Source organism: Corythoichthys intestinalis, chromosome 17, assembly GCF_030265065.1.
Source record: "Corythoichthys intestinalis isolate RoL2023-P3 chromosome 17, ASM3026506v1, whole genome shotgun sequence".
NCBI lineage: Eukaryota > Metazoa > Chordata > Actinopteri > Syngnathiformes > Syngnathidae > Corythoichthys > Corythoichthys intestinalis.
The window spans coordinates 6,045,768-6,072,389 of NC_080411.1; the positions used below are offsets into that span (position 1 = coordinate 6,045,768).

Sequence of the window (26,622 nt, forward strand, 5' to 3'; positions counted from 1 at the left end):
CAGTGTTGCACTTATTCACATTGGGTAAATAGGTGATTTTTAACTAATTATATTCAATATAACACTGTAAAATATGTTTACGTAACTTTTATAAATGCAGTGACATGAATATGCCTTAAAAACCTACTTTTGAAAAGGAGATTTTTCGAAATTAGCTGAACGCACTGAGGGTACAGTTCCACATTTGAGCAGTAGATGGCAGTGTGTGCCAATCATACACACAGTCAGAGGTGGGCAGAGTAGCTAAAAATTGTACCGAATTAAGAGTAGCGTAACTTCAAAATAATATTACAGAAGTAAAAGTAGTCAACCAAAAAATGTACTCAAGTACAAGTAAAAAAGTATTTGGTGAAAAGAATACTCAAGTAATGAGTAACTGCTTATATTTTTGTTTGATTTTTTTTTTTTTTTAACAATGGTATTTTTTTTCTCAACACAAAGTTATCTATTAGAACTGTTGTTATAACGACACTGTAGAATAACCCATTACATAACATCATTAAGCCAAAGAAAAACAAAAAAACGGAAAAAAATGACAGAAATGAAGCATTTTTTCATCCAAAGAGCATGAGTGCCCTCTAGTGGAGAAAATAGTCCCTAGTTTGAATAGTGAATAGTTCCTTCATAGTTGCATTTATGAAATTAAAAGGATCATATCTCCGTTTTTCCGTGGTCAATCGGCGCTAGAGATGTCCCGATCGATCGGCATCCCAATCGATCGGGTCCGATCACGTCATTTTCAAAGTATCGGAATCGGCAAAAAAATATCGGCCATGCCTTTTTTAAATTTTTTTTTTTTTTTAATTAAATCGTTTTCTACTTGTATTTAACGTTACAGAAATAATATGTTTCACTCTTCCAGAGTCTTTAGTTTAGGCTTAAGGTAGGGTTATAAAATTTATCCTAATAACGACGGTAATTAATTTTTTAAAAAATGTATCACATTAAAATATTTAATGCAATTAATGCATGCACTGCACGACCCACTCACGCATTGTCGCGCTCAATCTGTAATGGCGCCGTTTTACCTATTTAGAGAGATCAAAGGCAGCATAAAATGAGTAGAGTGAATTTTGGCAGCCTTTGGAGCCTTTTTTTAATTGTCTAAAACCTTACAATCCCTCTCATAAATCATCTCAGAAATATCATAGGAAGCAATGTGGAGAAGCAAGGTAGCAATTGATCTTTATCTCAACACCTTATGTTATTTGCTAACGCAGAGAAGATATATCAATTGGTAGCACTACGCACAGTCATGGTTCCTCTTCCCATCATGCATTTGGGCATGACTACAGTATCATTTACTGAAAGCTCAACAAATACACTAGATGGCAATATTTAGTCACAATATACAAAGTCACAAGTCTTTCTATCCGTGGATCCCTCTCACAGAAAGAATGTTAATAATGTAAATACCATCTTGAGGATTTATTGTCATAATAAACAAATACAGTACTTATGTACTGTATGTTGAATGTATATATTCGTCCGAGTTTTATTAATTTTTTTCTTAATGCATTGCCAAAATGTATATGATCGGGAAAAATTATCGGGAATGATTGGAATTGAATCGGGAGCAAAAAAAAGCAATCGGATCGGGAAATATCGGGATCGGCAGATACTCAAACTAAAATGATCGGGATCAGATCGGGAGCAAAAAAACATGATCGGAACAACCCTAATCGGCGCCAAATAAAAATTGGGAGAGAGGTTTAAATCCGCGCTTTCGAGTCATGTAGAGGGCAGCACGCTATGTCAAATACTTCATTAAGTATAACACCATTTACCATTTTTACGGTGCTTTAAAGACACCACGTGATTGAAAAGGGCTGGCGTGATCATAGAACGGCAAGCTTGCGTCTGATAGGTATAATGGAGTCATGTGATTATTGTTACGACGTCTCGTTGGTGAAATTGGTAGAGCTATTCTTGGTATCGTTGGAAAAACAATAATAATGTCACGTGGTGTGTGGGCAGGCAGGAGGTGTGTGGACCCAAATGCAGGGAAAGTGAGGCGAGGCAGGTAGACGATGCAAAAACGTTTTAATCAATGCCAACAAAAAACAAAGTATCAACAAAACGACCGGGGAATCCAAAAAGTCTTAACACTGAGGCAAACAAAAGTATCACTAACAAAATACTGCTTTTCAAAACTTACACGGAACACGAGGGCTTGGCAGATCTTGGCTTTGACATGGACGTAGACGCTGACATTGACAATGCCGCAACAAGGGGTGACAAGAAACTGGGTCTTTATATACACACGCAGACAAGGGGTAACGAGACGAGGAACAGCTGGGTAACACAGGTGGATGCAGATTGCAGGATACACTGGGAGAACACACACAGGTGAAATCAATGGGTAATCACAGAGACAAGTCACACTAGGAAAAACCCAACACTAACCTAACAAATAATGTGTAGAATAAAGAGGAAAAATGTAACGACTCTTGTGTAGCGCAAAGTAGCGGAGTAAGAGTAGTGTGTTTTCTTCACAAATGTACTCAAGTAAAGTAAAAGTATGGCTTAGTAAAACTACTCTTAGAAGTAATTTTTCTCAAAAAGTTACATAAGTAAATGCAGGGCCTGCCCAGCCTATGCGCAGACTATGCAGCTGCTTAGGACCCCTGACCACTATGGGGCCCCCAATCTGGCAATTGTTTAATTTATATTCTATTTTGTTTACTACAGTTTGCTTTATTTGACTTTTGTGAGTTTTGATACTTGATTACAAGCTTTAAAAAATAAAAGTTCTTCCTTAACTTTTCTTTCCGCTTTTAGAAAAAAGGTTCGGCGCTATCTACTGTAAGTACTGACAATCATTTGAGGTGAGAAGTTTGAAGTATGCAGTGAAACAAAATCTGATTAATATACAAAATATGGACGTATGGGTTGGATTGCATGTATGGGTTTCACAGCACACTGTGACGAAATGGTGGGCCAAAAATGTGGGCCCCTTTGCATTATTTTGCTTAGGGCCCCCAAATGGCCTGGGCCGGCCCTGAGTAAATGTAAGAACAACCCAGCTTGCACACAATTACAAACTTTTCAGTACATTCCGTGAACAAACAGAACTCAAGGTGGATTAAAAAAAGAAATAAGATACATGCTAGCAATATTTATTTAAAAAAAAAAACGTTAAGAAAACACTTTTTTTTTTTTTTTTTTTTTAGTAAAATAACATTTTTTTTCATGTCGTTGTCGCTTTTTCTTGTAAAATTTTAAATCATTTGGCAAAATGTCAACGTTTTTCCATTTTAAAATGTAAAATTTTTGGCTAACTTTTCGAACATTTGAAGGTGGTGGTGGGGGGGTCTTCTGGAACTTACACATTTTCTTTTTATTTTTTTTAAAGATCTTTTTTAAACTAAAGTACTTTTTCGACTAAACAGATTACTGTAATTTTCGGACTATAAGCTGCTACTTTTGGCCTTCATTTTGAATCCAGTGCAGCTTATTTGTTGATTTGGGTTAATAGGTAACAATTTATTTGACAGCGGCGTCATAAGACTGTCATAATTATGACATGACACTATCATGGGCATTACTCAATGCTTATGACAGATGTCATTAAGTGTCATCTGGCAAATTATTTCATTAACTCAGTTTATGTCCAGCTCGGATCTTTTACATGCATTCAAAAGTGATATAATTTGCTGGATAACACTAAGTGACATCTGTTATAAGCATTCCTTAATGCTCATGACAGTGTCATAATCATAATTATGACTGTCTAATGACAGTCTTATGGCACCACTGTCAAATAAAGTGTTACTAAATACCATAACTAGCAATTAATGAAACAACTAGAACAGTAACTGAATAATTAGCACAGAACATGAATTTGGGTTGTTATTCACATCTGTAGTGCTGCAATACATGCTCGGAGGCATGTTGGAAACACAACAGTGTTAACAGCAGGTGGCAGCAGAGGTTGACTGTCTCCCCCCAAGGGAGCAGTGATGGCCAAATAATGTTTCTTGAAGAAATAAAGCTTTGCAGCCAATTGGTTCAAAGCTTCATGGTGGCTCATTTGGTCCTATGACAGTCATATGATGCCACTGTCAAATAAAGTGTTACCGGATTTATCTTTTGGTGTAAATATCCCTTAATACAGTGAGACAGCTGCGGTTTATAGTCCAGTGCGGCTTATCCATGAACAAATGTCGTCTTCGTGTCAAATTTAGTGGGTGGCGGCTTATCGTCTGGTGTGCCTTGTAGTGCGAAAATTACGGTAGCTAGTTTTGTAACGCAACTCTCAAAAATACTGAAATTTTTCCTGCTCCCCAGGCAAAATGGATTGGCCGTCTATCGCTGTCAATAGCACTGAACAGTTTACTTTTTACTCCTACAAATGAAGACATTTTTTTCTATCAGATTATTGTTTTTGTATAATTTGGACTGCTGTGTCCTTTTTTTCTTGAGTCCAATTCTGAACAAAGACATTTGGAGAAACCGTCACAACTCTGTTCAGCCGATTAAAAGATGACACACTAGGGTCAGTCCTATGACATGACAGACAACTAGATAACTTGGCTGCCATGCTGCTGCCTCCTCACGCCGTTTCACTTCGCCTAACAACTTAGCTAGCTCCCATTTGACATGTCTGCTTGTCTTGTTTCACTCAACTTTTTTGCGACAGTCTACACCGACATCTCGGCTGTCTTTTCACATGTCCGTTTTAAACACCCACCATTTTAGCAAGCTTCTCGCCTGACTTAGCTGTCGTCCGTCTTCCAGAAATTGCCCTTTTTGCATGCTTCGCGCCTAGTGACGACCCCTCACAGAACCTTCTGGTGGTTACGTCTTTTAAAAGAGTCCCCTGTGAGAAACAGCTGTGCGCTAAATGTATTTTTCTATGATTTTATTTCAGTTTTGTGCGTCAAAACACTGATATTAACGAACTCAGAGTAATTTAAGGCGGGCCTTGTGCCCGAGTTTTGCTGGTCGCCGATTGGACCAAATGTCACTGGCGCCAACCGACAAATGACCCAGTCAGACAGAAGTCACCAGGTCAATTAACCAAAGGAGCATAGATATCACATATATATATATACATACATACATACAGTATATACACATATGTATACATACATACATATACAGTGCCTTGCAAAAGTATTCGGTCCCCTTGAATCTTGCAACCTTTCGCCACATTTCAGGCTTCAAACATAAAGATATGAAATTTAATTTTTTTGTCAAGAATCAACAACAAGTGGGACACAATCGTGAAGTGGAACAACATTTATTGGATAATTCAAACTTTTTTAACAAATAAAAAACTGAAAAGTGGGGCGTGCAATATTATTCGGCCCCTTTACTTTCAGTGCAGCAAACTCACTCCAGAAGTTCAGCGAGGATCTCTGAATGATCCAATGTTGACCTAAATGACCGATGATGATAAATAGAATCCACCTGTGTGTAATCAAGTCTCCGTATAAATGCACCTGCTCTGTGATAGTCTCAGGGTTCTGTTTAACCCTTTAAGGTCTGGGCCTATTTTGTCTGATTTTGCATGCCTTTGAAGTTGCCTTTATATTTCAAAGAAAGAATTGTTTATGATGGCCTGGTTTGGTCCCTTGTTTTTTGTGACACCTTGAACTTCATGTCCAAATTGTTGTTTCCTTCACTGATCAATTATAAATCATCATTTTGGGCCCAAAAAGACCAAAAATTCCAAAATCGTTTTGTCAAAATTTTTAATATTGATGTCCAATTGACAACCAAACATGCGTAACGAACCGTTTTGAAACTTTGTAATATTTATTCAACATGTTAGGATGAACATTCAACCAAAAAAATTTAGAATAAATAGTCTTATATTTGACAATTCAACATAAACAACAGGTATAGCCATAGGCGTTTTTTGCCTTTATACATGCTCTAGTCAAAACAGGTTATATACAGCAGACCGAACAGTGAAAAAATATATACCATCTAACACAAAAAGTGTTTAGAGGCCATCTCTTTATGAGTTTAGGTATTGCGGCCCATCACCTGATGAAAACTATGTACACACAATCAAGCTTCTTGAACACACATTTATATACACAAATTGAGAAGACGGATTGTGGGGGGAAAAAAATATATATATAACATTGGGAAAAAAAGTATTTTCAAAAATATTTACAATAAACAAGTTAATTTTTTTTCAGGCATGCCACTCCGAAAAGCAGTTTCGTCCTGGAATTAGACACAGGGCGACATCACACAGCCCACACTTCCATGGGGTGTCGGTCCTCTTTCCACCCTTCCATTTTCATTTCACTTTACTTTCATTGTCACTATAAATGTACATGAAAAAAAGTCAGTATTTATGAAAATAATAAAGTATAAAAATATATATATATACAGCAATAAATAATAATGGAAATCTATATATATGACAATAGAAAGAATACCATAGCTGAATATGTGCTACATCCCTAATCTTCATATAGAAAGAAGAACACCACAATTATAAATTCCTGCCTTGGATACACACAGTGCACGTACGACTTTGATCTGATATGCACATTTTATTATTATATACACAAACACACACTTATATTGCATCAAAATTAACTTTGTCTTGCAATATCAAAAGAAACTTTTTCAGCATGAGGAAAAAAAAAAAAAAAAAAAAAAAAAAAAGAGTTTGCTTACCTCTGCTCGTCGATGGCGTCACCCACGTGTTCAAATCCGTCACTATCTTCACTCGAGGACTCTTCCGAAGAAGACGATGATGACGAATTTGGACCATCCTCTTCCTCAAGTTGATCAAAAAGCACAATTGCTTGCGCTAAATTTAATTTTCCGTTCATTCTCAAAGTCACACAAAGTCGCTGCTCGAACCAAACGGCCATCGCTCGCCACCTCGCTGCTTCAGAACACTCCTCCCTCTCGTTCGGTGGAACTTCACACGGCAGTTATATTTCTTTAAAAAACGCATTTTGTGCTTCCACTGTGACTTCGAAAGGGTTCCTTTGATTTGTGTTTTTTTCATGGAGCTTCCATTTTGAAAAAGGACAAGAAATGATGGAAATATAGACATAAACAAATGATCCATACAGCGTTTTAATGTTTTTTTGAGAGGACAATAAAACTATAAAACTTAAATGACAATATCTCACGTTTTAGTTGGTCGATTGACTTCAAATAATAACGAGAGTAAACCGCAAATTCCGCACTTTAAAACGAGACCAACCAACGGCATGTGGGTCACGTAATTAAAACGTGAGGGCGCTTCAAAGACGACGTGCGCTGAGGACGCGCCGGCGCGTCCTTCGACTCTCAAGGGTTAAAATGCAGAGAGCATTATGAAAACCAAGGAACACACCAGGCAGGTCCGAGATACTGTTGTGGAGAAGTTTAAAGCCGGATTTGGATACAAAAAGATTTCCCAAGCTTTAAACATCTCAAGGAGCACTGTGCAAGCCATCATATTGAAATGGAAGGAGCATCAGACCACTGCAAATCTACCAAGACCCGGCCGTCCTTCCAAACTTTCTTCTCAAACAAGGATAAAACTGATCAGAGATGCAGCCAAGAGGCCCATGACCACTCTGGATGAACTGCAGAGATCTACAGCTGAGGTGGGAGAGTCTGTCCATAGGACAACAATCAGTCGTACACTGCACAAATCTGGCCTTTATGGAAGAGTGGCGAGAAGAAAGCCATTTCTCAAAGATATCCATAAAAAGTCTCCTTTAAAGTTTGCCACAAGCCACCTGGGAGACACACCAAACATGTGGAAGAAGGTGCTCTGGTCAGATGAAACCAAAATTGAACTTTTTGACCACAATGCAAAAGGATATGTTTGGCGTAAAAGCAACACAGCTCATCACCCTGAACACACCATCCCCACTGTCAAACATGGTGGTGGCAGCATCATGGTTTGGGCCTGCTTTTCTTCAGCAGGGACAGGGAAGATGGTTAAAATTGACGGGAAGATGGATGCAGCCAAATACAGGAACATTCTGGAAGAAAACCTGTTGGTATCTGCACAAGACCTGAGACTGGGACGGAGATTTATCTTCCAACAGGACAATGATCCAAAACATAAAGCCAAATCTACAATGGAATGGTTCAAAAATAAACGTATCCAGGTGTTAGAATGGCCAAGTCAAAGTCCAGACCTGAATCCAATGGAGAATCTGTGGAAAGAGCTGAAGACTGCTGTTCACAAACACTCTCCATCCAACCTCACTGAGCTCGAGCTGTTTTGCAAGGAAGAATGGGCAAGAATGTCAGTCTCTCGATGTGCAAAACTGATAGAAACATACCCCAAGCGACTTGCAGCTGTAATTGGAGCAAAAGGTGGCGCTACAAAGTATTAACGCAAGGGGGCCGAATAATATTGCACGCCCCACTTTTCAGTTTTTTATTTGTTAAAAAAGTTTAACTTATCCAATAAATTTTGTTCCACTTCACGTTTGTGTCCCACTTGTTGTTGATTCTTGACAAAAAAATTAAAATTTTATATTTTTATGTTTGAAGCCTGAAATGTGGCGAAAGGTTGCAAGGTTCAAGGGGGGCGAATACTTTTGCAAGGCACTGCATATACATACAGTGGGGAGAACAAGTATTTGATTCACTGCCAATGGGTTTTCCCATTGGCTCACATTGTTTGATTTTAGAAGAATTTATTTGCAAATCATGGTGGGAAATAAGTATTTGGTCAATACCAAAAGTTCATCTCAATACTTTGTTATGTACCCTTTGTTGGCAATAACGGAGGCCAAACGTTTTCTGCAACTATTCACAAGTTTTTGACACAGTGTTGCTGGTATTTTGGCCTATTCCTCCATGCATATCTCCTCTAGAGCAGTGATGTTTTGGGGCTGTCGTTGGGCAACACAGACTTTCAACTCCCTCCACAGATTTTCTATGGGGTTGAGATTTGGAGACTGGCTAGGCCACTCCAGGACCTTGAAATGCTTCTTACGAAGCCACTTCTTTGTTGCGCTGGCTGTGTATTTGGGATCATTGTCATGCTGAAAGACCCAGCCACTTCTCAACACTGACCAAAAGAAATTAAGTGAACCGAGGTTTACCCCCTTTTACCCAATTTTCATTTTTGTTTTGTTTATGTGGTCTTAAAGCAACACTTTTCAGTGTTGTTCGATTTTAGCGACATTGGTGGACAAAAGCGGTAGTCTTTTGAGGACTGCGTTTCCCCTGAGGACCAGCGCATGAGCGCATAGTGTCTTCCTATGAGGGGCGTAACAGAAAATAATTGAGAAGCACTGGTATATAAATTTATTTTGCAATGATCAGTTAGCCTATCAATTAATTTGGTTCATTTTCGTGAGAAATGTAGCCCTGACCTCCGTTTACCCAATCTGTTTGGTTTTATTAAAGTCCCGTCCCCTACAAAAAGTGTAGATGCATGTTATGCTGTTATATCGTCCCTACTAATGTTGAGCCCAAACCTACACCCTTGGTCCCTACTAATGTTAGGACAAAACTTTCACCACATGGATAAAAAACAAACAAACAAAAAAAAAAACGACTAAAAGATTAGCCAAAAAGCCGAAATTAAGAGAGCAGTCGCCCCAAAATGAAATAATGGCTCTGTGATGTGATGAATTTATTTCCATTTTTATTGAAATCCTTTATATGTGGAATCAATAGAAACATATCAATGAAACCAACCGAAGAAAAATAGCTGTGACATTGAAGAAAATTCATCGTTTATCATCGGCACACCGAGAATCACAAAAAACACTTTATATACATTTTACAATGAATTCCTTTGGAAATGAAAGGACAGTATTACAGTGCTGGCCAAAAGTATTGGCACCCCTGCAATTCTGTTAGATAATGCTCAATTTCTCCCAGAAAATGATTGCAATTACAAATGCTTTGGTAGTAATATCTTCATTTATTTAGCTTGCGATAAAAAACACAAACGAGAATGAATTTTTAAAAAAAAAATCATTATTATTTCACCAAAAATGAGCCAGGCAAAAGTAATGGCAGCCTAATACTTGGTAGCACGACCTTTAGACAAAATAACTGCGAACAACCGCTTCCCGTATCCATCAATGAGTTTTTTTTACAATGCTTTGCTGGAATTTTAGACCATTCTTCTTCAGCCAACTGCTCCAGGTCTCTGAGATTTTAAGGGTGCCTTCCCCAAACTGTCCAGTGGCCAGTTTTATTGCTTTAAAATGGATTTTCAGCTTTGTGCTTTGGAGCTCAGTTGACTCAGAACCCAGAGATGTCTCTTATGGAAAAAAACCCGTAAAAGATGTATTTACAGTGCCTTGCAAAAGTATTCAGCCCCCTTGAACCTTGCAACCTTTCGCCACATTTCAGGCTTCAAACATAAAGATATAAAATTTTAATTTTTTGTCAAGAATCAACAACAAGTGGGACACAATCGTGAAGTGGAACAACATTTATTGGATAATTTAAACTTTTTTAACAAATAAAAAAACTGAAAAGTGGGGCGTGCAATATTATTCGGCCCCCTTGCGTTAATACTTTGTAGCGCCACCTTTTGCTCCAATTACAGCTGCAAGTCGCTTGGGGTATGTTTCTATCAGTTTTGCACATCGAGAGACTGACATTCTTGCCCATTCTTCCTTGCAAAACAGCTCGAGCTCAGTGAGGTTGGATGGAGAGTGTTTGTGAACAGCAGTCTTCAGCTCTTTCCACAGATTCTCCATTGGATTCAGGTCTGGACTTTGACTTGGCCATTCTAACACCTGGATACGTTTATTTTTGAACCATTCCATTTTAGATTTGGCTTTATGTTTTGGATCATTGTCCTGTTGGAAGATAGATCTCCGTCCCAGTCTCAGGTCTTGTGCAGATACCAACAGGTTTTCTTCCAGAATGTTCCTGTATTTGGCTGCATCCATCTTCCCGTCAATTTTAACCATCTTCCCTGTCCCTGCTGAAGAAAAGCAGGCCCAAACCATGATGCTGCCACCACCATGTTTGACAGTTGGGATGGTGTGTTCAGGGTGATGAGCTGTGTTGCTTTTACGCCAAACATATCGTTTTGCATTGTGGCCAAAAAGTTCAATTTTGGTTTCATCTGACCAGAGCACCTTCTTCCACATGTTTGGTGTGTCTCCCAGGTGGCTTGTTGCAAACTTTAAACGAGACTTTTTATGGATATCTTTGAGAAATGGCTTTCTTCTTGCCACTCTTCCATAAAGGCCATATTTGTGCAGTGTATGACTGATTGTTGTCCTATGGACAGACTCTCCCACCTCAGCTGTAGATCTCTGCAGTTCATCCAGAGTAATCATGGGCCTCTTGGCTGCATCTCTGATCAGTTTTCTCCTTGTTTGAGAAGAAAGTTTGGAAGGACGGCCGGGTCTTGGTAGATTTGCAGTGGTCTGATGCTCCTTCCATTTCAAAATGATGGCTTGCACATTGCTCCTTGAGATGTTTAAAGCTTGGGAAATCTGTTTGTATCCAAATCCGGCTTTAAACTTCTCCACAACAGTATCTCGGACCTGCCTGGTGTGTTCTTTGGTTTTCATAATGCTCTCTGCACTTTAAACAGAACCCTGAGACTATCACAGAGCAGGTGCATTTATACGGAGACTTGATTACACACAGGTGGATTCTATTTATCATCATCGGTCATTTAGGACAACATTGGATCATTCAGAGATCCTCGCTGAACTTCTGGAGTGAGTTTGCTGCACTGAAAGTAAAGGGGCCGAATAATATTGCACGCCCCACTTTTCAGTTTTTTATTTGTTAAAAAAGTTTAAATTATCCAATAAATGTTGTTCCACTTCACGATTGTGTCCCACTTGTTGTTGATTCTTGACAAAAAAATTAAATTTCATATCTTTATGTTTGAAGCCTGAAATGTGGCGAAAGGTTGCAAGATTCAAGGGGGCCGAATACTTTTGCAAGGCACTGTACATGCTCACACATAGCCAACCAAAATCACATGGGTGTCTCCAGCTTGCTCCCCCCTCCCTTCAGGGCGGCACCCTTTCTGTGTTAGGACAAACCCCTAATAAAAAGAGCAAAGGAGGGTTTTTTCCTTAGATCAATTTTGGTGACTATACAGCGTAATGTAGCATTTATCTGTATAGTCCCTCCTTGCTCTCCTTGGCCAAGAAAACTGACTGTCTTCTCTCCTTATTTTTGGGTAATTTTACGAATGTCTACCTAAGGATCTATTTTTTTAAATTGACAGTATTTGACGAGGAATACGATAGACCCATTAATAGACTTTTTTGGGAAAAATCTCAATTTCTTTAAGTAGTCACATGAATAATCAGGTGGCCTGTGAAAATCAATGTAAAACAACACGGCAAGGACTTTCCAGAGAGTATTTGGACGAGTCACTCTTAAAAAAACAATCGTGTGGAATTAATAGCTGATTGGACTTTCTTAAACATGTATAATCTACGCGACATGGTTAGTGCTGATTGGGATAACAGAATGGTTAGATAATCTGCCAAATGATTCCATGGTATTGAAACACTCACTACACAGTGCAGTAAAACTGTGTGTGCTAAATCTGTTGGCCCTCTGGGGGCCCCTGCTAGCTGGGGGCCCTAGGCAATTGCCTGGTTTGCCTAATGGGACGTGACGCCTCTGATGACAATGATTTCCCCCCCATTCTTTTTAGAGTTTTTTCACTGCAAGCACAATAAAGGAAGATATTACAACCAAAGCATTTGTAATTGCAATCATTTTCCGGGAGAAATTGAGCACTATCTGACAAAATTGCAGGGGTGCCAATTGGCCAGCACTGTAAGTGCACAAGCAGTCACTCGTTTCTTTTTTATTTATTTTTTTTGTTTTGTTGCTTTTATCCCGTCCAAAGTTCATTCAATTCAAATGAAAATCATGAGTAAGCGCCATGCCAAAACCGTTCCTTTGTGAAAATCAGAAGACAAATAAATATCGAATGAAAATTTTTCATCACCAAATATGTTTTCATGAGAGGAAATATGGAATGGTGACGTTTAAAATGTGCCAAGTAGTTCGACTTCCCAAATAAAGCTTCACTTGGGGTTATTAGGTGAAGCTCATGGACACCGTGTGCTCCAGAGCCTTACGACGGAGCGAGGCGATGCTCGTGCCCCGCCACACGTCACTGTCCGGCGGGGACGCGCACAGTTGTGGCGAGCCGCCCACGTTGGCGGAGGGCACCATGCCGTGGAAAGGGGCCTGATAGAGGTGGGACTGGAGCCCGCCGCCGCCCCCGCCGTTGTTGCCGGACATGTTGGACAGCCCCATGGAGGTGGGCGGCGGAGGTGGCTGGAGGCCGCACTGGGAGTGGGACAGCGACTGTGCCATGGACGGCTGCCGCCCTCCCAGGGCGGGGGGAAGCTGCAGCTGGGACATGTTGGCCGGGCCCCAGCGCCCGTCGTTGGCGTGGAAGGAGCACAGGCCGTCGCCCATGGCCGCCGCCGCTGCAGCCGCCGCCGCCGCAGAGGTGAACTGCTGCAGGCCGTGGTGTGTCGGCAGCAGCGTGCCGGGAGCCCGGAACACGTTGGTGCTCTTCTTGCGCTTCTTCCACTTGGCGCGACGGTTCTGGAACCACACCTGGACACGCAAACGATTCACGTTACAGGGCACTCATTTTACTCCTTGACTGCGATTGACGTCCAATCCGTTTTGACCATAGGCGGATCTACTATTCAGGCGAAGTAGGCGATCGCCTGAGGCCTCCAACTAGTAGGGGGCCCCCCAACCAGCTGCCCTTGCCCCAACGAGCAAGGGCTTGGGCCACCGGAGCCAGCAGCACCCCCAACTATTCGTCATGTATACAGTGGCGCCCCCAGGGGGTTAAAATAAAAATAAATAAATAAATTGGTTGGCCACCCCACTGGCCACCCTGCTTGCCAGTATATCGTTAGATTGTTGTAGCATCAGTTATGCATTTCATCCCAAATGAATGCATTTATTTTGTTTTGTTAAATGTAGGGCTGTCAAATTTATCATGTTTCAGGCGGTGAATAAATTTTAAAAATTCATCACGTTAAAATATTTCATGCAATTAACACATTCGCTGTACGACTCATTCACGCATTGCCGCAAACAGCCTACAATGGCGCCGTTTTACTTATATACAGAGATAAGAGGCAGAGTGGAGTAGATACAAGCATTCATTGGGGCCGTGCTTTTAATTGGCAAAAGCTTTGAAGATATAGCATTTGCAGCCACCACACACAGTCATGGTTGCACCACTTCCCATTATGCATTTGGGCAGAACAGTTAAGTCGCTACAGTGTCATTTACTGAAAGTTCAACAAATACACTAGATGGCAATATTTAGTCACAATATACAAACTCACATTTATCCTTTAAGAATTACAAGTCTTTCTATCCGTGGATTCCTTTCACAGAAAGAATGTTAATAAAGTTAATGCCATCTTGTGGATTTATTGTTATAATAAACAAATACAGTACTTATGTACAGGATGTTGAATGTATATATCTGTCTTGTCTTATCTTTCCATTCCAACAATAATTTACAGAAAATGATTGGCATATTTTAGAGATGGTTTGAATTGCGATTAATTACGATTAATTACTTTTTAAGCTGTCATTAACTCGATTAAAAATTTTAATCGTTTGACAGCCCTAGGTTAAATGTACACCTTATGCCTAATATATACATAACACAATAAAACAGAATTGTTGTGGAACTGGACAGTAATGGACTAGGCACATTAAATCATTAGTAACATCAACTATTACACTATACACCAAAGTATATCAGTAGCCGTGTCCTTAAGTCTTTAAGTTTTCCCCTAACCTTTTTACTGCAATAATATAATGAAAACCTGAAATTATGGCTTTTAGTTTTGGCCACCCCAAGATTTTAAGTGGCCCCATCTGGCCACCCCTATGAAAAATTTCTGGAGGCGCCACTGCATGTATAATTATGTCAGCATACCAAACAAACAAATAACAAAACAAAAAAGAAAGCCATTTGAATGCTGCATTTGTTTTAGCTCTCCTACACACACACGCACTATCAGTCGCTTAGCTTCATTTAGCGTCGTTTAGCTTCGCTTAGCTCCGCTTAGCATTGCTTAGCTGTTCGTTAGCTTCAATTAGCTCTCCTGCGTTTTTCACACCACTAAGCTCACTATTTTTACAGCTCACTCGCTACTTTGCACGTCGGCCATCGTTTATTTCAAACACATGAGCGAACGTGCTTTCCATGAGAGCCAAAGTGCAGTCAGGGAGAAGTTGAGAACAGGTTGCTAATGCCTCGTTTAACTTTCTTCTTCTTCACACCGAACATAAAATACACGACAGCACACCCTGTGGTTAAACATTGCAGTACAGTTCCGATCAGTCATACAATAGCACTCAAGAGCTGGTTAACAGCATTTGCTAACGAAAAAAAAAAAACACCACAAGCAATGACGAAGAATGTTTTTTTACGGAGTGTAAAGCTTTCGGTTAGCGGTTTAGCGAACTTACCTCCGGTGAACATTTCAAAATAAAAGCACGTCATGTTCGTCATATGAATAATGATTTTTGGAGTTAATCCCACATACTTCAGAATTAATATTATAATATGTTGAGTAAATACTACAAAATACAGATTCTACACTAAAAATACCTTTCAAATGACACTCTTTATGGCAAATATGATTGGCAATGAATTATTATTATAATTATTATACTACTATTATAGTAGTATACTATAATAATAATGCTAGAACTTTTTTTCAAGAATTGTTTTGAATAATGTTGGAAAGGCAAAGTCAGTGTTCTGAATCTGTTTACTTTCCATTCTTTTGCACTAGTAAATGCTATCAGCATTTAACCTCATTGTTTATTTGTGATTAATTATTGTTATTTACATGATTATTTGTACTTTAATACAGAATTTAAGTGTTCCAAAATGGTTTTGTGAATTAATAAGCGTCAACAAACATTTCATTGCTAAATTAGTAGAAAGGAAAAAAAAGAAAATTATTAGATTAGACGACTAATCGTAAAACTAGTCGGCTGACTCATCAGGAGAAAATGTGTCGTTTAGGACAGCCCTAGTGTAACGGAACATATTTCCTCCACACCCTTCTCACCTTTTTAACCCCTGACCCATGAAGAGGGCCCCTTGATATGTTTGTCTTAGGCCCCAAAATTGCCAAGTCCGCCACTGGTTTTCACTAAAGATTTCCCGGGTCCGATCACGTCATTTTCAAAGTATCGGAATCGGTCCAAAAATATCGGACATGCCTTTTTTAAATATATTTATATTTTTTAATTAAATCGTTTTCTATTTGTATTTAACATTACAGACAAAATGTGTTACACTCATCCAGAGTCTTTAGTTTTGGCTTAAAGTAGGGCTATCAAATTTAATGGCGGTAATTAATTTTTAAAAATGTAATCACGTAAAATGATTTAACGCAATTAACGCATGCGCTGCACGACCCACTCACGCATTGTCGCGTTCAATCGATAATGCCGCTGTTTTACTTACATATAGAGTTAAAAGATAACGTAAAATGAATAGAGTGAATTTAGGCAGTCTTTGGAGCCTTTTTATAATTGGCTAAAGCCTTAAAATCCCTCTCGCCACAATTAGAAATATCGTAGGAAACAATGTGTTGAAGTAAGGTAGTAGTTGATCTTTTTCTTAACACCCTATGTTATTTCCCAACGCAGAGAAGATATATCAATTGGTGCCCCTACGTAGGCCTGTCGCGATAACAAATTGTAGTGTGCGATTATTATTCTCATAAATTATTGCGATATGCGATATTATTGCGCCACCCCAATTTTTTTTTAACCAATTTACAATAACACAGTGCGAATACAGTCTATATTAATAGATCAAATACACCCATTTAAAAACGATAAATATTTACTCTTAAATTCAAATCTACTTTTTAAGAAATCACAACTAAAAACAATAGACCCTGCCTCTTAAGTAAAAAACAACAATATTGATACCGCACAGAAACACAGAATAAATAAAATGTGTTTAAAAAAAAAAAAATTGCACTTAATAACTTAAGCATTTAGGAAAATGAAAACATTTCCTGTCATAGCTTCTGCAATGGTGTTCCATAGGGATGCAATGATACAGTTAAGTCATGGTTCGGTACGAATTTTGATACGGGGGACACGATTTTCGATCCGATTCAATACATTTAATGCTCTGTAAAAAAAAAAAAAAAAAAAAATTGTATTTTTGTTTCTTTCTTTTTTTTTTTTTTTTTTTTTTTGCTAAGAAGCAAAAATTAAATTGCCATCATATAAACATGCATTTTAGTGCATAATATTTACGTGCTTACTTCTTACTGATATGAAAAAAAATTGTATAAAAGTGCTGAGAACAATCGTTACTGTTTGTAAAGTGAGGCAGGGCACACCGTTGATTGCTACAGCTCTCTTAGCAGCTAGGTTTACTACATGAGCAAGACATCCTATTTATGGTCCGAATCCATCTGTGTCACGTACTGAATTAACAATATTTGCAACATTATCTATAGTCACTGGTATGGATTGATTTGGCCTTCTTAACCTCATGTGACAAATGACAGTTTAGAATTCATCGATGTAGTATATGGACTACATGTCCCATAATCACTCTAGGCTCACGTAGCCAATGGCATGGGACGTAGCACATCTAGTGTGCCATTTCATGATATCTAGTGTGTGCGCGCAACCGCGCATTAAAAAAGTTAGCAAGCGCCGCTGAAGTCACGTCTGCTCATTACTACACAAATCCAGCATATGACGGCTTTCATAAACAGGACGAGTTTGAAGCACAGCGCTCTTAATTTCATTCAGCCGTTCGTTGTCAAAGTGAGGTTATTCGTTACAGCCAAGTGTAACAATGTTTTGGCGGACTTCGTTGTAAATATCCAGCGTTGTGCCGAAAAATAGCCGCCCCGCGTGAAATGTCACTCCTGACGGGAGCGCCCACACGTCAACCACACCGGCGCGCCATAGATGGTCCACAGTCACTCCGGAGCACTGACGCGGCAGGTATACGTTGAACAATAGGATATAATGGGAACGATTGGCTCTGGCGCTAGTTTTTGCCGGACCTGGAACGAAGATGCATTTTGAGCAGTTGGTAACGAACTTTTAACAGCACGTCTGCCGCACGCGCGCACACACGTGCACGCGAGGCGATAAATCGCAGCAGAAAATTTACCGCCTTCATTTTTATATATTGCGCGATAAATGGAATTATTGCATATTGCGACAGGCTTACCCCTACGCACAGTCATGGTGTTACTTCCTATCATGCATTTGGCCAGAACAGTTAAATGGCTACAGTATCATTTACTGAAAGCTCAACAAATACACTAGATGGCAATATTTAGTCACAATATACAAAGTCACATTCATCCTATAAGAATTACAAGCCTTTCTATCCGTGGATCCCTCTCACAGAAAGAATGTTAATAATGTAAATGCCATCTTGAGGATTTATTGTCATAATAAACAAATAAAGTACTTATGTACTGTATGTTGAATGTATATATTCGTCCGAGTTTTATTCATTTTTTTCTTAATGCATTGCCAAAATGTATATGATCGGGAAAATTATCGGGAATGATTGGAATTGAATCGGGAGCAAAAAAAAAGCCATCGGATCGGGATATTTTGGGATTGTCAGATACTCAAACTAAAACGATCGGGATCGGATCGGGAGCAAAAAAACATGATCGGAACAACCCTATTAAAAATGATTCACTTGCATATTTTAAACTTTTAGACAAATGACGTCACAATGAAAAAAATGGTGTCTGTAAAAAAGTCACGGATATCTACCTCATAACTATCACTTAATTGTATTTTTTTTGTTACTGTCGCATTTTCTCCGATGTGTTAGATGATAAATAAACGATCCAAACAAAGAAAAATTGAAAAAACAAGAACATTTAAAAGGGTAAATATATGAAAAAGAATATCACCACCACTCCTTGATGTCTGGGATTTCTGCATCGCGACCCTTGTTATATTGCCATGTTTCACCTATAAAATCCCCCAAAAATCCAGCTGTGGGCATTCACAACTGTGTCTTGACACTCAGTGGTACATGCTACATGGAGTTTTATAATCGAAACAAGGTAAGTACGCGATAATATCTTGTTAAAGTCATGGCGTCTGTAATTCTGCTCTCGCGTGCTCTCACCTCCAGATAGGGTTTTGCTGTTGAATTTTTTTTTTTTTTTTTTTTAAAAATACCATCCTGTTCAAAAATTTTCTTCCCCCAGAAAATTGAGATTTTAAGCTTTCCAATGATGTATTACACATGCATATCGGACAATTTTGAAAGTTGGCCAAATTAGGGGTCTCAGAGTGGAACTTAAAGTGTTTTCCACCATATAGATATATGTAATATGTACTAATGTAGAATATGTTCTAACAAAGCTTTAAAAAAGGATTTACACATATTTTAGGTTAACAGTGATACATCGACGATAAAATTAGTGGTCAATTCATTTGATCGTCAATTAATTGTCCAATAGTTTATCGTTGCAGCCCTACTTACCATCCGCCGACATGCATAAAAGCATTTTTAACAGAGCATTTCAGTCTAGTTTACCTCTTAGTGCTTTGGTTGTCTAATGACAGAGTATATGAATAAAATAAAATTCAGTAATAACATTTGAGCGTTTCAATAATGCATATGATAATAATAATAAAAATCAGCAGTGTATGCATGGGAGCATGTTCAGACTTTTATTGTGCCAATTAGGAGTATCTCACAGCCAACCACCAACTAAAAATGTTAGAGAATAATTGATAATGATGATCCGACTCAATTTACATTCACATTTAGCAAAATACAATACTTGAACACAAAACTTCATTCCCATAATGTAAATTCCATTTGCATTAGCTTCATTCATATTAATGACGTTTAAATCCGTATGTGGCTGGTGGCTAGGATTCGTTTGTTCTATTTTTATTCTATTAATTCTATTAATTTAACGTATTCTATTATTTTTTTATTTTTATTTTTAATAAAATGTGGGGTCGTTTTATCATCCAATTTAGCCAAAGCGAAATGTTAATTTTGTTAGAGGTTAGCAAATGCTTCGTACCTAGCTAGCTACGAGGTAAGCTAACAGGCAAAGACAAGGAAACTAAATAAAGGCCTCACCCTAAAATAAGATTTTTTTAACGTGTTCTACTACATACTACACATTACTTTTTGTACATTTAATAAAGCCTCACAATTATTTGTGGTAAAGTGAAGCACTTTGTTCAATTCTTGTTGTTTTGAACGTCGTAGCTGTCGTCCTCAGTTTGAACAAAGCACTTTCGTCAATTATTAATGCGCTTTATTAAATGTATTGCTTGTAATCTTATCTTGAACTTGTTCATTAAAAAAAAAAACTGCATTTGAATGAATTATTATCTACGTTGATTATTTTTAATGAAAAAAAAAAAAACGGACAGTAAATCGCTTTTAATGCCCCCAAAATAAACGCGAGTGTCCTTCAATTTATTTCATTTTCAGCAGAAGTGTATAAAAAATGGATATAAATCAACAAACCGATCGGAAGTAAATGTCTTTACGGTTTGTGCACACAAGGTTGCGTCACGTCGCCATTAAGAAAACAAAATAAATAGGACACTTTTCCAACGAAGTTTAACGCATGAACGAAATGAAGCAAATGAATGACCATATTTGATAATGATTTGGGAGAAAAAATGAAAGTAAGGGATATTGTGCTGCGTTAATGCTGAGGAAAAGCACCGGTGACAAATGTTGATGATGTTATTTCCCGACTCGTCACATGATAAATGAGAACATTTACGTGAGGAAGTGAGCGAGGCTCGTCCAATAACAGCAAAAGCATCTCCATTTTCTAACACGTCAACTAACAATACAAATTATATCCATAAGAAAAATATAGAAATAGAAATAAAAAATTAAAAAAAAGAAAAAAAGTGACAGCTTGACTCGTCTCATTTCACTCGTTTTAATTGTATGCAAATTACAATTGCTCAATTGCCCATAATGCCATAATAATAACAATAATGATGATTATGATAGTGGTGCTGATGGTTATTATCGGGGGGTGTTGGGTATTTATTGAACTTGCCAATTGGATTATATATAAAAATAAAAAACTATATTTATGTGCATTGACGTTTGGTTTATTGACAATAGTCAAGAAGAAGCAAATTAATATTAGTATAAAAAAAAAAAACGGTCAGATTTTTTTTTTCATTTTTTTAAACTAAAAGAACATAAGCCCAACATGAATAATAATGGAATTTAGGTACAGTATATGGAAATTTATTGGACTTTATAGAATCTCGATTTTATTCTAAGAAAATGCATTTAGTACTTTGCACCCCCATTTTTGTTTATAAACAAATATATATTCATGTATGTATATATTACACACATATGTGTGTCATATTTATTTCAATGTAAAATAAAAATATTACTATGTATTACAACTGCTAAGTGTTTTATATTTGTACATTTTAACAATGATTTTCGTTTACAAGTCATTTTTTAAAGTACAATTTTGTGTTCACATTAAAAAAACACTAACACATCGATTACAATTTCTCTTTCACACATTTATTTATTTACATTTTATTTATTTAGATGCTAACACAAAAACAGTAAAGAAAAACATACTAGCGTTAATCACAATTTGACGTTATCACGCGCCAATTTTGTGACAGAAATGATCACGAGCTGAGATTTTTTGTTATATATCACATGTTAATGTGACATTTTTTCCACTATTTAAGTGCCAACACCAAAAAATAAGAGCATTGTTCACAATTTGATGTTACTGTCATACGCTATTCATCAATTTTCAAACTGAAAATAGAATATCGATCATAATATTCTAAAAATTAAACCGTAAAATACAAACATTAACCTTTTTAATGGCTTCCATTGACGGGGAGAGACGTCCAATCAAGTGCGAGAGATAAAAATATCAATTAATACTGTGGAAATGGAACTTTCCCATTATTTCGGAGCAAACACACATAAAAACAAAGCACAAAATAATTGCATTCTTCACAATTTGACGATATTGTCATACGTTATTCATCAATTTTTAAACTGAAAATAAAATATTAATCAGAATATTCCAAAAATTCAACGGATAGAACCTTTTTAATGGCTTCCATTGACGGGGAGAGACGCCAAATCAAGTGCGAGGGATAAAAATATCAATTAACACTGTGGAAATTGAAGCTTTCTATTATTTCGGTGCCAACACACACACACACACACAAAAAGCCTAAAATGACAGCATTGTTCACAATTTGACGTTAATGTCATACGTTATTTGTCAATTTTCAAACTAAAAATGAAAAATCGATCAAAAAAATTCAAAAACTTGAACCGTAAAATACAAATATTAACCTATTTAATGGCTACCGTTGACGGGGACGGACGTCCAATCAAGTGCGAGAGATAAAAATATCAATTAACACTGTGGAAATTGAACCCAGATAGCAGACCAACATTGAATAAACGTTGATTTTCCATCAAAATCATCAGTATGGTTCACATCGAAATTTTTGTTCTATCGTATGTCAGGCAGTGGTTTGGTTAACATTGTTTTATAGTTGATGAACTTATGTTGACAAATAGTTGATTTTGGGAAATATGATTGAAAAGTCATTGAATTATGGACCAGCGGGCGTTTTGGTCGAAAACATAACACTGATTCAGCGTCGTTCCAATATTATTGATAATCGAAATGACATTTAGGTTTTGTAAGGATGAAAAATTCTAAAACCTCAACCGTAAAATACAAATATTAACCTTTTTAATGGCTTCCATTGCCGTTGAGAGACGTCCAATGAAGTGCGAGTGATAAAAATATCAATTAACACAGTGGAAATTGAAGCTTTCAATTATTTTGGATCCAACACACACACAAAAAAGGATAAAATAACATCATTGTTCACAATTTGACGTTATTGTCATACATTATTAATCGATTTTTAAACTGAAAATAAAATATCGATCATAATATTCCAAAAATGCAACTGCTAAAATGCAAACATTAACCTTTTTAATGGCTTTCATTGACGGGGAGAGACGTCAAATCAAGTGCGAGAGATGAAAATATCAATTAATACTGTCGAAATTGAAGCTTTCCATTATTTTGGTGCCAACACACACACAAAAAAAGCATTGAATAACAGCATTGTTCACAATTTGACGTTATTGTCATACGTTATTCGTCAATTTTCAAACTAAAAATGAAATATCCATCAAAAAAAAATCTAAAACTTCAACCATTAAATACAAATATTAACCTTTTTAATGGCTTCCATTGACGGGGAGAGACGTCCAATCAAGTGCGAGAGATAAAAATATCAATTAATACTGTGGAAAATTGAAGCTTTCCATAATTTTGGTGCCCACACACAAAAAATAAAGCAGAAAATATAAGCACTGTTCACAAGTTGACGTTATTGTCATACGTTATTCATCAATTTTTGAACTAAAAATGAAATATCGATCAAAATATTTTAAAAATCCAAACAATAAAATACAAATATTAACCTTTTTAACGGCTTCCATTGTCGGGAAGAGACGTCCAATCAAGTGCGAGAGATAAAAATATGAATTAACAGTGTGGAAATTGAAAGGTTTCCATTATTTCGGTGCCAACAAACACACACAAAAAAAGCATTAAATAACAGCACTGTTCACAATTTGACGTTATTGTCATACATTATCAATCGATTTTTAACGTAAAAATGAAATATCAATCAAAAAAATTCTAAAACTTGAACCGTAAAATACAAATATTAAACTTTTTAATGGCTACCATTGACGGGGAAAGACGTCCAATCATGAGCGAGAGATAAAAAATATCAAATATATCGCCATCAATGGGTGTCAATATTGAAATTTGAGTGCAGTCACACTGAAAAATATATTTGGTGGATTTATTCGATAAAATCATTGTAACAATTTGCACTTATACTGTTATTAAGTCAATTTTACTGCTTGTAGTAAATTGCAATTACTTTTATTAAGTCAATTTTACTGCCTTGTAGTAAAATTGACTTAATAAAAGGGCAAATTGTTACAATGATTTTATCAAGTAAATTCACCAAATATTTTTTTCAGTGCAGAAGCAAAGAAAAATGATTGAAAACCAACACATTTGCCATGCAGAGGAAAGTTATGAAAAATGACGGTACCTGCACTCTGGACTCGGTGAGACCGATCCTGAGGGCGAGCTCTTCCCGCATGAAGATGTCCGGGTAGTGCGTCTTGGCAAAGCTCCTCTCCAGCTCATTGAGCTGCGCCGGCGTGAAGCGGGTCCGGTGCCGCTTTTGTTTCTGGGCCTGCTGCTGATTCGGAGGATTCTGCTGAGCTGCACCTCCACTGTTCTGCTTGTCCTGTTCCTTGATCACCTGCACCGGATTGGCGCTGGCTCCCGGCCCTGACGAAGCCATATCCTCGGCGGGGAGCATGGTGGTACCCTCCACACCGTCCGAATGTCCCGGTTCCGATCCAGCTCCGCTCAGCCTGCACTTTAAAGCCTCGCGGTGGCCCAGCAGCTCGGCCGCGTCCTTCATCCCTGCATGCGCAAGTCGACTTTATTTGCAATATTTGAGAAATTGCAGAATCAGTAAATAGTGATAGAAATTTGGGAGAGAATCTTTGCATTTCACAATAGGACATTCATCCCAAAAAATGATTATGAGTAAGATTAATAAAGAACTGCAACATGAAGCAATTATCAGAGAATCACAAAATTTGAAAAATAAGGTTCTAATGAAACATTTTTTTCAAATTTGTAAAATGAAAAGTCAAAATTAATCTGTGTAATAAGCGCTCTGATATCTATAACCCTTGCTAAATCCTGTTTTTTCCCCTCATGCAACCTGCAGATGCATGTGTTGACTTGCATCCATCATTTTTTTTCCAAAAAGAAATGTAAAAAAATTCGGAATTAGTCTAAAAATCGTGAAATTTTAGGTGTATCAAATGTGATTGGCAATATAGGGTTAAGTCTTTTATTTTATATACATATATATATATTTTTTTTCTTCTTCAAATTTGTAAAAAGAAAAGTCAAAATTAATATGTGTAATAAGCGCTCTGATATCTATAACCCTTGCTGAATCCTGTTTTTTTCCCCTCATGGAACCTGCAGATACATGTGTTGACTTGCATCCTTTTTTTTTCCAAAAAGAAATTCGGAATTAGTCTCAAAATCATGAAATTTTAGGTGTATCAAATGTGATGCATTTGGCATTATAGGGTTAAGTATTTTATTATGTATATATATATATATATATATATATATATATATATATATATATATATATATTCCCCTATAAATAATAAATTCTGTCCCTGAACAACAATTTTTCTTTATGTCAATTAGTTGTATGAATTGCAATCTGAAGCTAGAAAATATATTGCGTTGAATAAACAAATCTATTTCACAACGTAATAAAATCAAGGTAAATTCAGCTCAAATTGAGCACAACCGCTTAACATAAAAAGTTAGTTCATTCAAAATGTGCGTTTATTATTATTAAATTCCTGAATATATATATTTTTTGTTTTTTAAAGCACTTTTTTCCCTAGGAATGAACAAGTTGGCCTTTTAATACTCACCACTCCCTCTCAATTCCATAATGGTTCCAACAAATTACACCTTAATATAATAATAATAATTGCTTTTCCAATGAATTAGCTTGGCGAATCACATAAAAGACAACGTACATTATTGACACCATGTGTGTGTGCGTGTGTGTGGAGCTTACAGCAGAGTTGAAGCGCCGAGTTGGGCGAGGACAACTCACCCAGCCGAGCGTCCAGGAGGTCGGCGTGCGATAGCATGGCTTCCCCGCCGAGCCCTCCCGGAAAAAAAAAAAGAAAAAAAAAAGAAAAACAGCCGTCTATGCCTATTTAGGAAATCTCGCTGGAGCTAAATGAAAGCAAATTCGCTTTGCCCTTAAAAAAGAAGGGCTGCTTGCATTATAATGCACGCGCCGGTGGAGGGGAGGCGCGTAAGCAGCCAACGCGCGGCGACCGACGACGACGGCCAATCAGAGTGGAAGGAACACGGAGAGGACCAAGAGTCCAACCCACCAACTAACAAGCCGTCTTACATTGGTCCAAGACGTCATTGATTTGATTTGTACGACTCAGTATTAGGGCCAAATAAAGAAAAAAAATCATAGACTTCCAGTGGCGCCACCAGGGGGTGGCCAGGGGTGGCCACGGCCACCAGTGGCGCCTTCAAAAAATTTTCATAGAGGTGGCCAGATGGGCAGTGGCGCCCCCAGGGGGTGGCCAGGGGTGGCCACGGCCACCCCTATAAATTGGTCGGCCACCCCACTGGCCACCCCGCTTGCCAGTATATCGTTAGATTGTTGTAGCATCAGTTATACATTTCATCCCAAATGAATGCATTTATTTTGTTTTGTTAAATGTAGGGCTGTCAAATTTATCATGTTACGGGCGGTGATTATTTTTTAAAATTAATGACGTGAAAATATTTATTGCAATTAACGCATTCGCTGTACGACTCATTCACGCATTGCAGCAAACAGCCTACAATGGCGCCGTTTTACTTATATACAGAGATAAGAGGCAGAGTGGGGTAGATACAAGCATTCATTTGGGCCGTGCTTTTAATTGGCAAAAGCTTTTTCATCTCTCCCACAGCACCTATAAATATTGTG

The 26,622-nt window shown here is 37.7% G+C and overlaps 1 protein-coding gene across 1 annotated transcript; it reads right to left on the minus strand.

Moving 5' to 3' along the window:
• Positions 1-11,919: 11,919 nt before the first annotated feature.
• otpa (orthopedia homeobox a) lies at positions 11,920-25,774 on the minus strand. Its single transcript, XM_057819363.1, has 3 exons — positions 25,699-25,774; positions 24,118-24,500; positions 11,920-13,518 (listed from the first exon to the last, which is right to left on the minus strand). Exons 1-3 carry the CDS (start codon positions 25,772-25,774, stop codon positions 12,988-12,990), a joined length of 990 nt encoding a protein of 329 aa, XP_057675346.1. The 3' UTR covers positions 11,920-12,987.
• Between the last annotated feature and the right edge of the window lie 848 nt (positions 25,775-26,622).

Excerpts from the sequence above, each read along its gene's own strand:
- otpa (XM_057819363.1), bottom strand. The coding sequence starts at position 25,774 with ATGCTATCGCACGCCGACCTCCTGGACGCTCGGCTGGGTGAGTTGTCC. Across the intron at positions 24,501-25,698 it reads CTCGGCGCTTCAACTCTGCT|GGATGAAGGACGCGGCCGAG; the intron begins GTAAGCTCCACA and ends TTGCGCATGCAG. Across the intron at positions 13,519-24,117 it reads TCACCGAGTCCAGAGTGCAG|GTGTGGTTCCAGAACCGTCG; the intron begins GTACCGTCATTT and ends TTGCGTGTCCAG.